Source organism: Macadamia integrifolia, chromosome 5, assembly GCF_013358625.1.
Source record: "Macadamia integrifolia cultivar HAES 741 chromosome 5, SCU_Mint_v3, whole genome shotgun sequence".
NCBI lineage: Eukaryota > Viridiplantae > Streptophyta > Magnoliopsida > Proteales > Proteaceae > Macadamia > Macadamia integrifolia.
This window is the reverse complement of record NC_056561.1, coordinates 22,007,065-22,022,893: the sequence shown is the minus strand read 5'-3', so window position 1 is coordinate 22,022,893 and position 15,829 is coordinate 22,007,065. Positions and strand designations below refer to the sequence as shown.

At 38.5% G+C, this 15,829-nt stretch overlaps 2 protein-coding genes and 1 long non-coding RNA gene across 3 annotated transcripts; 1 reads left to right on the top strand and 2 right to left on the bottom strand.

Moving 5' to 3' along the window:
• Positions 1–966: 966 nt before the first annotated feature.
• Positions 967–3,032, bottom strand: LOC122077957. The gene is made up of 4 exons (XM_042643841.1): positions 2,844–3,032; positions 2,022–2,542; positions 1,440–1,879; positions 967–1,352 (listed from the first exon to the last, which is right to left on the bottom strand). Exons 1-4 carry the CDS (start codon positions 3,030–3,032, stop codon positions 967–969), a joined length of 1,536 nt encoding a protein of 511 aa, XP_042499775.1.
• A 5,432-nt stretch (positions 3,033–8,464) lies between these two features.
• On the top strand, positions 8,465–10,909 carry LOC122080048. Its single transcript, XR_006140592.1, has 4 exons — positions 8,465–8,632; positions 8,890–9,025; positions 9,110–9,371; positions 10,192–10,909. It is a non-coding gene; the product is annotated as an uncharacterized LOC122080048 (long non-coding RNA).
• A 14-nt stretch (positions 10,910–10,923) lies between these two features.
• LOC122080047 (protein NSP-INTERACTING KINASE 1-like) lies at positions 10,924–15,197 on the bottom strand. Its single transcript, XM_042646914.1, has 11 exons — positions 14,650–15,197; positions 14,390–14,522; positions 14,114–14,185; positions 13,874–14,017; positions 13,669–13,740; positions 13,517–13,576; positions 13,305–13,402; positions 12,624–12,773; positions 12,198–12,539; positions 11,710–12,089; positions 10,924–11,612 (listed from the first exon to the last, which is right to left on the bottom strand). Exons 1-11 carry the CDS (start codon positions 14,750–14,752, stop codon positions 11,292–11,294), a joined length of 1,875 nt encoding a protein of 624 aa, XP_042502848.1. The 5' UTR covers positions 14,753–15,197; the 3' UTR covers positions 10,924–11,291.
• Positions 15,198–15,829: the final 632 nt, after the last annotated feature.

Below are 15,829 nucleotides of genomic sequence, written 5' to 3'. Positions count from 1 at the left end.
TCGAAGAACACTTCGGATCTTATGAAGATCTATCCGAAAACTTGAAAAACGTCAAAGGGGGAGGGGAGACGAGAGGGCAAAGCTTCTCTACTATGGGTTATTGTGGGGTATGTTGGTGTGTAAAATCCAAGGGAGGGGGTATTTATAGAATTTTTAGACCAATAGGGAGGAGAGAGAAAATTCATTAACCAATGGTAGTAAAAAGTAATTTTTCTAAAACAATGGGGTGAAAGTAAGAAATTTTGGACCAATGGGGAGGAGGGTAATTTTCTATAGCCAATGGGGTGAAAGATAATTTTTTTAGACCAATCATGTAAAATGATTCTTTTTTGGACCAATGGGAGGCCGTGGTGTAGGGTACGCTAACGGGGTAGTGTAGGGTACACAGGCGGGTGAAGAGGGAATTCCTTCTCTAAACCAATCGTCGAAAGAGGGATTCTAATTGTCTATGGGAGCAGCGGAGGTTTTGGCAGGGGCACAGGAGCTTCAGCAGAGGTGTTGGAACCATTGTTAGTTAAAACAGGAACGGCAAAAAAACAGAGACGTACAGTATGGGTTTTAAACAGATAAAAATGATCAACGGTGTAGTCAAAAAAAAAAGGAAACGTCAAACGGACGAAAACGAACAGTACGAGTATTAAACGTGTCGTTTTCAAAAAAAACGAAACCAAAAAAAGGGTAATATACTCATGTAATTTGAGATATTATTACCTGTATACCTGCATCTAATGTTCTAAACTACATCAACATCAAACATTCATGCATATATCATCCAAAATATAGCATCCAATGTAAATTCCAAATTAAAACTTAATACACCATATTAAAAAAGACATGTCCAAAATATTAAAAAAAAAAATTCATCCTTCCATATTATCCAAGATGTCTAAAGAACTCAGTATCATTATAACAGGTCCAAAGATCAATGATAAAAAAAAAAAAAAAAAAAAAAAAAAAAAAAAAAGATCAATGAGGAGGCATTAAACTATATGAAGTAGATCCTTCACCAGCTCCAGTGTCAGATGGTTGGAGTTCCTCGTACGTCTGCTCAAGCCTCTCCATTTCAAGCTCAAAGTCTACTATAGGTAAGTCACCAAGATTGTTTAAATCAATAGGCCTTGAATCTTTATGTAGTTGGCTTTCATAGTTCTCCCTCATCATAGAGTTCATCCTGATGTACACCAAATCTTCTAGCATCTCTGGGGCTAATCTATTTCTTTTCTTTATTCGTGCTACATCCCAAGCACTCCAATTACACTCACAAGGAGAGGAACTACAAGGTTGACTCAAGATTCTACAAGCAATATTTTGAAGCACAGGAAATGCACTACCAACAAATTGCCACCAAATCCCTACAAATCAACATAAGTAAACAAATATAAGAATGCTATATTTAATTAAAAAAATACAATAATAAACTAATTAACTAAGTCACTTACTTGGATGGTTAATTTTCATCATTGTCCACCCTGTCATATTGAACAACGATGGACTTTTCATGCGATAATCAATGACTTCTTGCATGAATTGCTCACAATCTTCTAAAGGAACCATGATGTCCATAATAAATTCTTTTGCATTCATAAATTTAGTTCCATCAATATCAAGTTGACCACCAAATATAATAGAAGGATTCAAAAGTACACCAAAGACATGAACATGATGAATAATGTTCTTCTCTAACCTAAATTGAAACAAGTCCATTATGGCTAAATACTTCCCTCCATCCTTCTCCACAAATTTCCTCAATGTTTCTTTTGCCCTTTTTGTTGCTTCATATAAGTAACCTGTAGTAGAACCATCTGAATCAACAAGGCAAATAATACGAATAAGTGGCTCCATGAAAGCAACAACTTCCTTTGCCCCTCCCAAAATGTATCTGATTGAATTATCCCAATAGTTTTCACTGTCATTTCAGCTCTTTTGAATTGAAAGGCTCTCCACTCAGATGATGCAACAAAAAGCCTCAACTCATTCTCAACAACAATAAGAGACTGCAGCATCAAAAATAAGTACCAAACCTTGTCTTGCAAGGCTGCTTGATATCTCTATTGTTGGTGAATTTTCTCATCAATGCTACAATACTTGTGTGCTTGTGAATATAATCCACTACAAGTTTTTCATCTTTTATAACTTCCCTCACCCATTTAACTTTTTTGTGAATATATTTCAAAAGCAGATTAATCCCATGAGTAGCACAATTTGTTCTATACATATGACGCCATTTTTCAGTCAACATTTCACCACAAGAACAAAAGTTAGAACCATTATCTGAAATAAATTGCACAACATTATTTGGTCCAACTTCTTCAATAACATCAGAAATTTCATTGAAAAGGAATGTTGAAGTTAATCTATTTATACCGCACTCAATACATTTAAAAAACACAGCACCCCCAGGAGAGTAAGCAATCACATTAACCCACGACCTCTTCTTTATGTCAGTCCAAGAATCGGACATAATTGTGCAACCTGTGATACCCCATGTCGCCTTTATGTTGCTAACATATTGCATGATTTCTGCTTTTTTCCATGAATCAAACTGGTCCAAAGATTGCTATAACTAGGTACAACATAACTTGTACCATATGCACATGCACCCCTTAGCATCTCAATAAAAGAATTTGTCTAAATAACATTGAAGAAAATGTTATTATTGACAAAAAAAAATCAGTTACCAACATGTCCAATAACTTCTTGTCTTGCTTAGTAGCCATCTCTACCATTGTGGGTTTATGTGTACTCCTAACCTAAGGCATAGAAGGTGTGCTACTTGTGGAACCCATTCCACTTTCAAGAGAATCACTCCTTTTCTTAGCAGATCTGCTCAAATTAAATTCTACCAGGACATCAGCTTGAATGTGCTCAGGAACTTGGGTGCAAATTTGAACATCATGTCCAGATTGACAAGCTAAATGAGCCTTCATTCGTGAAACACTCCCAGAATAATTAAGTCCACAATAGTTATATGTGAAACGACCCAAACCACGTTGCTCTACATGTTCCCGAAATTTATCCTTAGGTCTCACCATTTTTCTTAAGCTCATGTAGCTCAACTTTGAAACACTTACATAATATAATCAAACATCCTTTCCAATCTCAACAAATAGAATAATTAATGTATTATGAATGAACGATGAGTAAATTCCTTTCGGAAAAAATTAATTCATAGATTAGTAAATGAAAAGAAAAAGGGATGTAAAATGCCAACATTTCAATCTGTTGGGTTCAAAACTATAGTACCTTGAAAGTACGTCAGAAGCATCAAAAATTATACCAAAGATATACAAATAGAACAAATGTGTCATGTTCATATCGACTGTTCATAGTTTGGAAACATCAATCAAAATCATGGTGCAAGGAATGTAGCTATTTCAATGCCCGATGTTGAGCAACAGCTAAGGCATGAGAAGCATTACAGGTATGTAAGTACCCATGATGTGGCTTATTGGGCACGAAGCTTCTTGCAAGATAGGGAGAGAAGTTGTAAAGATCATTTCAGGAGAAAATGTTGGGGAATTGGGCTGAATTTTGGTTTCAGGGTTGTGGCCCTTGATCCTAATTTCAGAAAGCTTTCCATAGATGCCATTGTTTCAACATACTCAATGGCTAAGAGCAGAGCCATACTGTTGGACTATGATGGCACCGTCATGCCTCAAACTTCCATAAACAAGACTCCGAGTCACCAGGTTATCTCCATTCTAAACACACTTTGTGGGGATGATAAAAATACAGTCTTCATTGTTAGCGGAAGAGGTAGAGAGAGTTTGGGAACATGGTTTTCTCCATGTGAGAAGCTTGGGATTGTTGTCGAACACGGCTACTTCTTGAGGTATGTCTTGTTATTAATTCCTTTTTGTTTCTTTTATTCAAGCTCCATTGCTTGTCTGGAAGTTGAAATCCTATTGTTCTTATGATGTAATTTATCAGGTGGTCATCTAATGACGAATGGGAAATCTATGGCCAGAGTGTCAATTTTGGGTGGATGGAGATAGCTGAGCCAGCAATCATATTTACTCATTTCTAACCCTGTCTGGTTAGAAATGAGTAAATTTAAAAAAAAAATGAGGGAATGTTCAACTAAATTTTAAGGGCAAAGGTTCCTTCTACAACTCAGAATAGATAAAACAGAAAACCAACCATAGGACAGTAAACATAAAAACCTACATAACATCAAGTGAGTTATACTAGCAATGATAGACAAGAAGTAAACACAAAAGCATCCTGGGTTTGTGATCCGTATCACACTATACCTATGTGAAGGAAGAAGAAGAAGAAGAAGAAGACTGCCCACTATTGTCGACTGAGTGAGGATTGAGGACTGAGGAAGAGGTAGAAGAAGAGGGTTTCCTTCGATCGGCTACTATCGACGCCCGAGATCCGACGACCTGTTACTGCTATTGTCGATGACTCAATGCTCGAGTTCTGACGACCTGCTATTGCTGCTATCGACGCCTGAATTTCCTTTGATCAGCTATTGTCGATGCCCGAGATCCGATGACGTGCTACTGCTACTGTCGACGACTCGACGGTAGAGTTCCGACGACCTGCTACTGTTGCTGTCGATGCCCAATGGCCCGAGTTTCGACTTTCGACGACCTGCTACTACAGTTGTCTACTCCTCTTCTTCTTCTTTTCTCTGATTTTTCTTCGATTGACCAACGGAGAAGAAGGGTTCAGAGGAAAAGTGGAAAACTCGAATCTGGGTGACCGTGAGATCGTGATTTATGAGACCGTGAGACGGTGACCGTGACTCCGTGAGACCATGAGATCGTGATTCGTGAGAGCAGCAGACTCACAGAGATGTGGAATTATGGATTTGGGAATTTGGGATTTGGGGAAGAAAACCTATCGAATGCTTTTTACGTTTTCTTTAGTTTTGGGTTTTTTTTTTCTAATTAGTATGACAAATTCCTATTTTGCCCTTAAAAAACGCATACGTATTTTAAACGTGCGTTCAACACGTGTTTTAAATGTTTTATTCGGCCGTTTCTGGTTTTTTCCGCATTGTATAAAGGCATATGGCAAAACGCGTTTTAAATGGCAAAAAAACGCAAACGCATTTAAAACGCGTTTTAACTAACAGTGGAACTTGGAACTCCAGCAGGGGCACTAGGGCTCCAGCAGGGGCATTAGGCTCCAGCAGGGGCGCTAGAGCTCCTGCATGGTACTGGGGCTCCAACAGTGGTGCTGGGGCTTTGACATGGGTGCTAAGGCTTCGACATGGGCACTAGGGCTCAGACACGGGTGTTGAAACTCGGTCAGGTATGCGTGGGGCTTGGTCGGGTACACGTGGGGCTTGGTCGAGTGCACACAGGGCTTGTCCATGTGCACGCGGGGCTTGGTTGGGTGCATGCAGGGCTTGACCATGTGCACGCTAGGCTTGGTTGGGTGCACGCGGGGCTTAGCTATGTGCATGCGAGGCTCACATGGGCGGGGTTTGGGCACTCAAGGTGCGATTTCCCGGAGTGATTGCTAGAGATCCGAAAGCCTAATTTTGACGTACTATATATCGTTGAAATTGTAATTCTGACTACTACGCATCTGTGTAGTCACTTTGACTGGATTCCTTCATATATGAAATGTCATAATTGGACCCTTCTTTTCTCTCGCGCGGGTTTTTTGAGAATTTTGGATGAGTATGGAATGCTTATGGGAATAGTTTCCTTAGTCAATTATCAGCTCTGTTGATCGGAGGCGAAATGTCGCATCCAAGATCCATATGTCATCGTAGCCCAGGGAGGGTGACAAAATTGGGTGTCTACAGTCCTGTCCACAGTTTTCCTCAGTGGTGCACCAAAATATTGGGACAAACCAGGAGAGCACCATATTCACAACAGATGAATGATGGAAAAATTGTTCCCATAAATCCCCAAATCTTGTACATAGGATGATACCACTCCTTATGTCACAACCCAAATTTTAATCTCTCTAGGTTTGACTGTGTAAGACAACATTTAATTTCCCTTTCATAATCTCCCTCGATCATTTTTCATTTGCTTTAGATGGATTATTCTTGACATTGTTCCCTATGCCACAACTCCAGATTTTAATCTCTCTAGGTTTGACTTTGTAGCGCAAGATGTTTCCCTTCCACAGCTACCCTTGATCATTCTTTATTTGCTTAAATGGATTATTCCTCAACATTTGAATCTCGTACATAAGATGGAATTGTTCCCTATGTTACACCCCCAGATTTCATCTCTTTAGGTTGTATTATGTAGGACAAGATCTTCTTGAGGATTTTTCACGGTGGGCTCCCGACAAAGGATAAGATAAGAAAAAGACAAGAAAAAGGGTGCCCATGAAGAACACATGTGCTTTGTGCAATTCTGAACAGGAATCTGTTTGGCACCTTTTTCTCTCGTGGCTTTACCAAATGTATATGGGCTGCTAGTCCACTGGGACTGCACACTCATGCACTCAGAGCTTCTTCCTTTCAAAACTTGTTTATGCATTTCTTTAAGTCTACAATTATTCTACTTCAGAATCGTCAGTATTTTTTTTTCGGTGTTTATTATAATTTGTTACTATATCTGGTCACATAGAAACAACATCCTTTTCAGGAATGAGAAGCGAAGCCCACATAAAATCCTTAACCCAGCTCTCAAATGGATTCATTGGTATTACAATAAACAGTTAATGACCTTTGATGTGGCACTGCCATATCAACATCAGGACCAGAATATTCACTCTGCAAATCGGGTAATTGATAACTACCACTATAAGGATGTAATGGTGTGCGTAGTGATGACCAATTTAGAAAACACAATCACAATCTGGGTTGTCGGTATAATTCAACATGGGAAATTAGAATCACTAATAACTGGCTATTTAATGACAGGAGATTCCACTGAAGGCTGCTCCAGAGCTCTCCTTTTGAGGCAGAGTATGCATGGTCCATGATGGAGGTTTGGATCAATTTGGAGATACTATAACATTTAACTTTTGGATTAGATAATTCTTTTTGGTCTCTAAGTGTGGCAGGACGACTTTTGAATGTCTATAACAAGGTGGATATCGAATGTAAGGTTGTCTCAAACTCGGAACCGGTTTCTCATTTTGTAACTATTGCTAAGAGAACGTTGGTACTACCACAAAGACGTTCAACTGACTGTACTTCTTCTAAAAAATATATAGGACATGATCTTTTCCTTCCACAGTTGCCCTAGAATATTCTTCATTTGCTTTAGATGGATTATTCCTCAGCATCTGAACCTGGTACATAGAATGGAATCATTCCCAATCACACACCCCAGATCTAATTCCTCAAGCCAGAACTTCATTTGGTTTAAGATAGGGGTGCAAGTTTGGCCTTGACGGCCTGAACCCGCCCTTGGCCTGCCCTGATCCTAAACAAGTACCGACCCAAAAATTTTGGCCCTGAGGGCCGGCTCGACCCTGAAATTTCTAACCCTGAGTCAGGGTCAGGGTCAGGGCGGGTAAGGCTTGATGTCTTCAGTCCACCCAGCCCGCCCTGAACCCGGCCCTAATTGTTTTACCCTGTCTTTTGGCATTGGTTTTGGCCCTGCCAGGCCCTGATTTTTGCCCCTGATGTTGACCCTGGTTGTGACCCTAATGTTAACCCTGAATTTAACATAATTTTATTTGTTTGACATTGAGTCACTAACACCTCAAAACTTCTAATATATCTTCTCACCGATCTCTCTTGTTTTTTTTACAAAGGAAAAAAAAAAAAAAAAAAAAAAAAAAGATATCTTGCTCTCTGCGTCTTTAAAGAATCACAGAAGTTCTCTGGCTCTCTACGTTCTTTGGATTTTTTGTTTTTCTTAGGATGTTCTCCTCTTTGTTTAATATGACAAGGGTTTTGAGATCTTCAGATTGTTTGCCTTATTATGATGATCTCTTTGTTTATCGTGACAAATAATTGAAATTTTTTTGATTATTTACTTTCTTATAATGATCTCATCTTTGTTTACCATAATAGTTAGAGTTATTTGTATTGTTTGAATGTTTGCTTTAGGATGTTCTTCTCATGACAAGTAATTTGTAACTTTGTATTTTTATCTCCTCTTTATTATAAATATTTTTTATTTTCAAATTATTTCATATTTTGCAAGGTCAGGATATATCCAGCCTTTTATGGCAAACCAAGGTCAGGTTCAAGGTCATCCCGGCCCGTCCTTGAAAAATCAAGACTAATAAGGGTGGGTAAGGATTGAGTTGAACCCTAAAGGGTAGGGCCATGGTTGAAGTTTTGAGGCCTTGAGTCAGGGTCAGGATGGATTTGTGCCCAATTAAGGGGACTTAAGGTTGGGCTAGGGTTTTAAGAAACCCAGCCCAACCTGCCCTATTGCACCCCTAGCTTAAAACCCTAGCCCAACCTGCCCTATTGCACCCCTAGCTTAAGACTAAGTTAAATTTAGAAGAAAATATTTAAAATCTGAGCATCTAATAGATAGACTGAATTTACCAAATTAGATGAGTGCCTAACACCTTTGCACATCCCCTATTCCCCTTAGTCATCAAGAAAAATGAACGCATCACCGCCAGAACTGGTGAGAGATAAGAAAAGAAGAGTAAGGAAGACAATACCCGTTGAAAAGAAGAGAGGGATGCTCAACCCAAGAAGAGGGGGAACTGAAGGCTCCGACCCCGAAAAGGGTCCAAGGTGTGATTCTTGCTATTCTTACAATTCCTTTCTGCATCATTTTAGGTTTTCTTTTTTACATGAACTTGGACTCCCATCAAGGTTCTTGGATGTCTTGTTGGTTTAGAGAAGCTTGATTTGAATATGGAATTTTCTAAAAAAGGTAAGATGATTTGATGACTATAATTTCTCTTAAGATGATTTGATGACTATAATTTCTCTTACATTTTTCTTGCATGTCTTCTTGCCGTTTTTTTTGCTGTGGCTCTTTTACTAAGGAAGCTTCAATATTCCTAATTACTATCATCTTATGATACTGGAATTGAATGAGCTGAAATTCCACTATCTAGATGTGGTCCCAGCAACACTTTGCTTGGTCAGAACTCCGCTAACTTGAAAGAACTTGTGATTTGGGTGAGTTGTCTTTTACCTAAATGTTGCTGGTTTAGGAGAGGAGAAGACCTGAAAATGATGCTAGAATTCATTTAACTGCTACAGGCAGATACCGATGTAGATGCCAATATGGAACCTTTCACAGAATTTTTTGAAGTACAAGAAGGAGCCGACTGCTTCCTGAACCAATTTCAAAATGAAAGTTTCTACTCACCATTAAACCTGTTCTGAAGACATTGAGGGTTCACATCTTCACAGGAGACGTAGTTGATGCCATGGTTGAATCAAGAATAGGGAAAGAATTGATTCAATGCCCACGAGTGTGGCGGAAAGATAAAATGAATATTTTGAATCATAATCTTACAAGGTCAGATATCACAATGCTCAATAACAATGCTTGTATGTACTTTTACTCTTGTTTTCAAGGTTGAACTGGGAGTTTTCATCAAGAGGAGAGATGTATTTTGAGTCTACACATGCAGGGGTTGCATTAAGCTCTCATGATATGTGTTATAATCTAATAACCCTGTAATTAGAACATGAAAAGGGTGAATACATCTGATGCTGGACAAAAGTGGCTATTTCTTTTGAATCAATGGATGTGGAATATATATTGGTTAGAGTTCAGGTTAGGAACTTCTGTGCCATTTCGATTGTTTCTGCACCTAGCCACAGATAATATGGGAAGACCCTGCATTTAAAGGAACAGGAATTGGGTACCACAAAACAATTCTTGAGGCCCTCTTGGCCAACATGGGAAGGCCTGCTTAGGTGATTTTAATATTTGTCACATGGTAGTTCAGTTGGGGCCCAAACTTTATACAACAGGTAGAGCCTAGGTAAGGTCCATCCATTGCTTGCGCACCAACTTTCAAATTAAATACACATGTATGGACATGTGGCAAATCGTTCATTTCCTATTTGTCCAATATCATCTGTCCTCGTGGCAAAATGAGGGGATCACAGGGAAAGGCCTTCAAATTACTTATGGTTACATCAGAAGCAAGGGACCTAGCAATCCATAGGCTTTAAAACTAGTCACATTGCAAGTAAGAGCCCAAGTCATGGTTTTTTGTTTTAGTTTAATTGAGATATTAAAATGATTTTTGATTTAGTTTAATTAAGGTATTCTCTGCTAATTCAAATGGTAAAACTGACAATCCTCATTCCCTTCTTTTTTTTTTCAGGAATCACCACCCTCTGAATGATTACATCGCCCTATTTTTGTGGCTCTCTTCTCGACAAACCACCGCCCATTTTTAAAGACTGATTGACACGGCGCCTTAAGCATGCTTAAGAATCCTGTCTCCCCGGTAGACAATGAAACCAATAAAGGCATACAATTACCATTTAATGGGAACCACACCATGTACAAGATGGAAGCCAACTATCAATCTAAATATCTATTCGAAGACCCTTCATGAATTTTAAACTTTTAAAAGCATAAATGAGAACCATCAAGTACCTTCTTCCTGCTTATGGCATGGCTATTCCAAAGTTTGTAGTCAGTTTGATTATTGGAATAGATAAGGTAGACAGAGGTTTACATAAGAGGAAAGTAGCCTAAAATTCTAGTCACAGCTGAGTCTTACAACTTTATATGAAAGAAAGCCAGGCTCCAAGTTCATTTCTTGTTCCACTAAATGCAATAAAGTCAAAAGTTGTGTGTGTGAAATGTACAACTTAGAATTCTTTTTGTTTCTAGTTTTACTGGTATCAGAATCAGATTCAAACTCTCCTCACCAATCTTTTATTTTGCATTGTACTAATAAGCTCTTCAGTGCCTTCCATTTTTGGGTGGGCAAAATCATTTTTATGCTTTTGCATAGAAGGCCAACAAGAATCTTTGAATAGGAAATTAGAATCATAATGGAACAACATACATTGGTACATGTTTGTAATAATGGTAAAGTCCTAACTTCCTTGAATAGAAACAAGTCCTATTATATCTTTGCTTTAAATTTTACAGGAAACAAACAAAACCCTCGTCAATAGCATTATTTTTTACAAACCTTAATGACTGTTTGGACATCCCCACAAAGATTCTTTACTTAACTGGGAGAACAAGAACAGAAACACTCAAATCTAAATAATGTTAGTTCCTCAACTCAGATTATGTACAGCCAGGAATTAATGTCACAACCTTTGATATACCACTACTATACAACAAACTCTTTCAATGGAAATTGGATTTTTTTTTTTTTTTTTTGGGTGAAATCTATAGCCGCCGATCTATTCTATTTTATATTTTATTAAAAATTATCCCTGTTTGAAAAGTAATTGAAATTCACCTAGGTCCTGAGAGCTCCATTGCTTGGACAAGTAATGAAGAGTCATCGGTGAGATCAGAATACCGCTCTGATGAGGAGAATTCATGAGCTCTGCACTTGGTTGTTTCAACTCTCTGAGAAGCTTCCCATCTCTCCGCAAGCCCATCACCTTCAAGCATTCGAACAACTTCAGACATCTTAGGTCTATGTCCTGGAATGTACTGGGTGGACAAGAGAGCTACTTGAACCATCTCCTCGAGTTCAATTCTGTCATAGTTGTTCTTCAGATCCTTGTCAACAAGCGTATCAAGCTTCTTCTCTTGGTGAAGTTTCTTTACCTGCAATCATGACCAAAAATGATACCAAGTTATGTAGTTATACACCTAGGTAGGTACAAATCCTGTATCTGTATGCAATCACTATCATTATGCTTACCCATTCAAGCATAGCTCCTTTCTGATTTGCTGCCTTGCCAAATTCTAGAGCTCTCTGACCTGTGATTAATTCAAGTAGTAAGATCCCAAACCCAAACACATCTGTCTTCTCTGAGGACTGGCCTGTGGAGAGATATTCAGGAGCAATGTGTCCCACAGTGCCCCTCACAGCCGTTGTCACGTGTGAATCTCTGTGATCTAGAAGTTTTGCCAACCCAAAGTCTCCTACAACTGCCTCACAGTAATCATCAAGCAATATGTTGGCAGCTTTCACATCCCTATGAATTATTTTAGGATCACACTGCTCATGAAGATACAATAGGCCCCTTGCAGCTCCCAATGCAATTCTCTTCCTAGTACCCCAATCCAAGGCTGGTTTTGCTGTAGGAGGAAAAATAATATATTTCAGTACCGAGAATGTTCCAAATAAAATTAAGATTGGAAATTATAACACATGTTATATCTTGATTAATGTCGATATTATTTTACCTTTAAGACGGGAAGCAACACTTCCATTGGACATGTAAGGATAAACAAGAAGTTTCTCTGTTGCAGTCATACAAAACCCACATAGCCTGAGGAGATTCCGGTGCACTGCTAAGCTGATCATCTCAACTTCAGTCTGAAATTGGATTTCCCCTCCAATTGCATTTGCATCTTTGAGTCTCTTTACAGCCACAACAGTCCCATCTTGGAGATGCCCTTTGTAGACATTACCAAAACCCCCCTTACCAAGAATGTTTTTGCTGCTGAAGTTGTCTGTTGCATTTTGAAGTTCCCTGAATTGGAATCTCTTCAAGTTTCCAAGGCAAACTTCTTCATGGTGTTGGTCTGAAATTTTGAATGGATCGGTGTTAGAATGAGTAATAAGCTCAGATGGTTTACAAACTACTGTTCAAATTTTAATCTACAAACCATTGACATCTAAGAATATCTGCTGATTATGTCTTTGCCTCCACCAAAGAAAAAGTCCAAATGCAAGGATGAGAAGACAGATGCAGCCCAGGCTCGACCCAAAAGCAACGGCCACCTTCTGACTTTTTGGCCTCTCTAAAGATTGAGCACCTTGAGAAACATAAGAAGTAGATGTCAGTATGCGACTATAGAATCATCAAGACACAGGAAGGATAATGGGATGGAACACAGCTATATCCTTTGGAACTTAGAAAAACAGCACCAGAAGAAACTTTGTTCACAAACAGAGGAGTTCAATTATTGAAAAAGCAAGGGAGACCACATCATAGCATTTTCCCCCACCTGGGTACAAGTGAAAACTAATGAGTCTATCTAAAAGAAAGGAAGTAACAGAACTTTAAGAAGAAAAGGTATCATCAAGGGTGAGTTGAATATTGAAAATTGTTGGGAGTTTAGTCTCACTAGCTACTAATTAGCCTACAGCCTCCCTTACACACCTGGGAGTCCCTCCACCTATCAGTTCAAACTTTCGGGATGGAAACTTTACAAAAGCTATGTTAATATATGGTCACCAGGCAACATAAGAAAAAGTATCGATCAATGATGGTGTCAAGTTTAATAGAAATGGTGGGAATACATTTAAGAAAATAATCAATATGGCAGCAATTTAAATTTCCATACTCTGTGAACCATTGGAACCGAAGTTAAGTGACATTGGCGCTGTCCCATAGCAATCTTTCTCCAAGTCTGTTGAGCAGATTATCGGGTTTCCCACGATGCTGTATCAAAGAAAGAAATAATACAGAATTAAGACAATTTTTGCATCCAAAGGTAACAGAACAGAATGAAAAGGGAGAAAATGAAAGAACTAAGAGTGAATTAGTTTGGCTTACTTGAATGTTCTTGCAAGAAACTCAGGCACTGGACCGCTAAGATTATTATAAGACAAGTCCCTGTAAGCCAAAAAAAAAAAAAATTAATTCAGGTACAAATTCCATTAGATGGGGAGAGGGAGAGATGAAGATGCCGTGAGTCAAGACATTACAGAAAGGCAAGCTGGCTCATGTTAGCCAAAGACATAGGCAATGGTCCAGAAAGACTGTTATTGTTAAGCCTCCTGTCCAATTCAAAAACTCATGATCAGATTCACACAAGAATATATCAAAATACAATTTGTTGATCAGATAGAAATCAAAAGTTACAAAATTAGGAAAAATGATGTTTTGCAGCTCACCACTTTTCTTACTTACAGGTATTGGAGCTTTTTCAGGCGGCTTAAGGAAGATGGAATTTCACCAGAGAAGATATTATTTGAAAGATCAAGTGTCTGAAGCTGTGAAAGCCTTCCAAGCTCTGCTGGGATTGGTCCTGAAATGTTATTGTTCTGTAAAAGCCTGCAGAAGAACCCACAATTAAAAGCATGCATAAACAGAGAACAGTTGTTCACTATAAGTGTTTGTGTTTTTTGTGTTTTGTATATGGATTCTTACACTTTCTGGAGATTAGTCAAGTTCCCTATACTTGAAGAAAGAGTCCCAGATAAGTTTTGACTTGGAGTTCCCCTGCAACAAGACCATACAACAACTTCAACAACTCTCCTGCATCTATTTTCTTTCTCATGGAAACTCTTTTTCTGATTCTCCTAAATACATCCTAAAATAAAAATAAAAAATAAACTTAATTAAATAGGACTCTTTCAAGTGTAATTATCTTATTTTGTCTTTTATCATTCACAAGCAAATCTAATTTTCTGCAATAGTACTTACAGTGCAATGACCAGACTTTCAGGGGAACAAGTGACCATAGTCCAACTACATGGATCCACAGAATCTCCATCCCAATCATCTAGAACACCATGAGGGTCCTCCAAGGAAGCTTTTATATCCATCAAAGCTTGAACTACAGTGGCAAAAAAATTATATGAAGAAGCCTCATCAAATGATTCTTCATTTCCCATTTTTCTGAAGATATGAGAACACAAGCATGCTGTAGGGACTAAGAAAACAGGGGAAAGAATTCAAATTACCTTCAAAGTTGACACCTTTGGGAGAGAGTAAACAACTTGCAGGATTCCAAAACCAGAATAAAACCACAAAACAGATAACAAAATTTCTTCTACTTGGTTCCATTGAATTAGAGTTCTCAAAAACAGAGACCCAGAAAACAGAATTTTCTACTTAAGTTTTAGGTGAAGTTTACATGACAATCCCACTCGTAGAGCTCCTCGAGCTTCCCATGCCAGAAAATCCACTCAAATCTACTGTCAGAGAGACCCAAGAAAGAGAACCAGAGGTTTGGTATTTGGCAGTAGAGAGAGAGAAACAAAGAGAGGTAACATGGCTACCACTGGTTCAGCAGAGTAAAGGAAAGAATATATAAAAGCCAAGAAAGTATAAACAAAAACAAGAACAGTAGAAGACCAAAGCTGGTTATATTTAAAAGAGATAAATGGAAAATTCTAGTGTGTCAATCATGCGTTTGCATAAAAAAAGGTGGGTGGCATTTTGCTCTATTACTATGAGGATTCAAAACCCAAAGTAAGCTAAGGATTAACAAATTTTAAAATCCCAAAAAATCTATAAGATATATATCATAATTCTTTGGTGGGTCAGTGAGTAATCTATTAGATTAGAGATGGGTATTCACTGTTTAACGTTCGTGTGCTTGAGTTTTATTGGATTGTGAGAAAGAAGAATAGAGAGAGAGAGAGAGAGAGAGAGGGAGGGTAGGTGGTAGGGTTTGGTTTGGTCTAAGTTTGTTTGCTCCACCTGTGGGGAATCCAACATTCCCTGAATTTTGCCATTCATTAAAGTCCCAAATACCATCTTTTTTAGGAATTAAAAAATGTGGGGATCTCGAGGGATGGGCTCGAGATTCGTGATGTAATAGCTCCTAGTGAGATCTTTGTTGCCGAAATTATTTATGAATTCCTTTCTTCCAATATGGGGTTCGGTTGCTTTGCTTTGGCTTTGCTTTATTGATTCCACAACCACCACAAGCATACACTCACACGGTCTCAATAGTCAGCAGACAGTCTGTCCCATGAACAAATCAAAAGACCTTGCTTTAAAAAGCAAAAGCTGCCTTCTTTTCTCTCTGTCTTTCTCTCTCTCTCTCTCAATTATGGAGAAAACCACCTTGCACTTGCAGTGGTATTCTAAGTACACAGTCATTATTCTCTCTCTCTCTCTCTCTCTCTCTCTCAC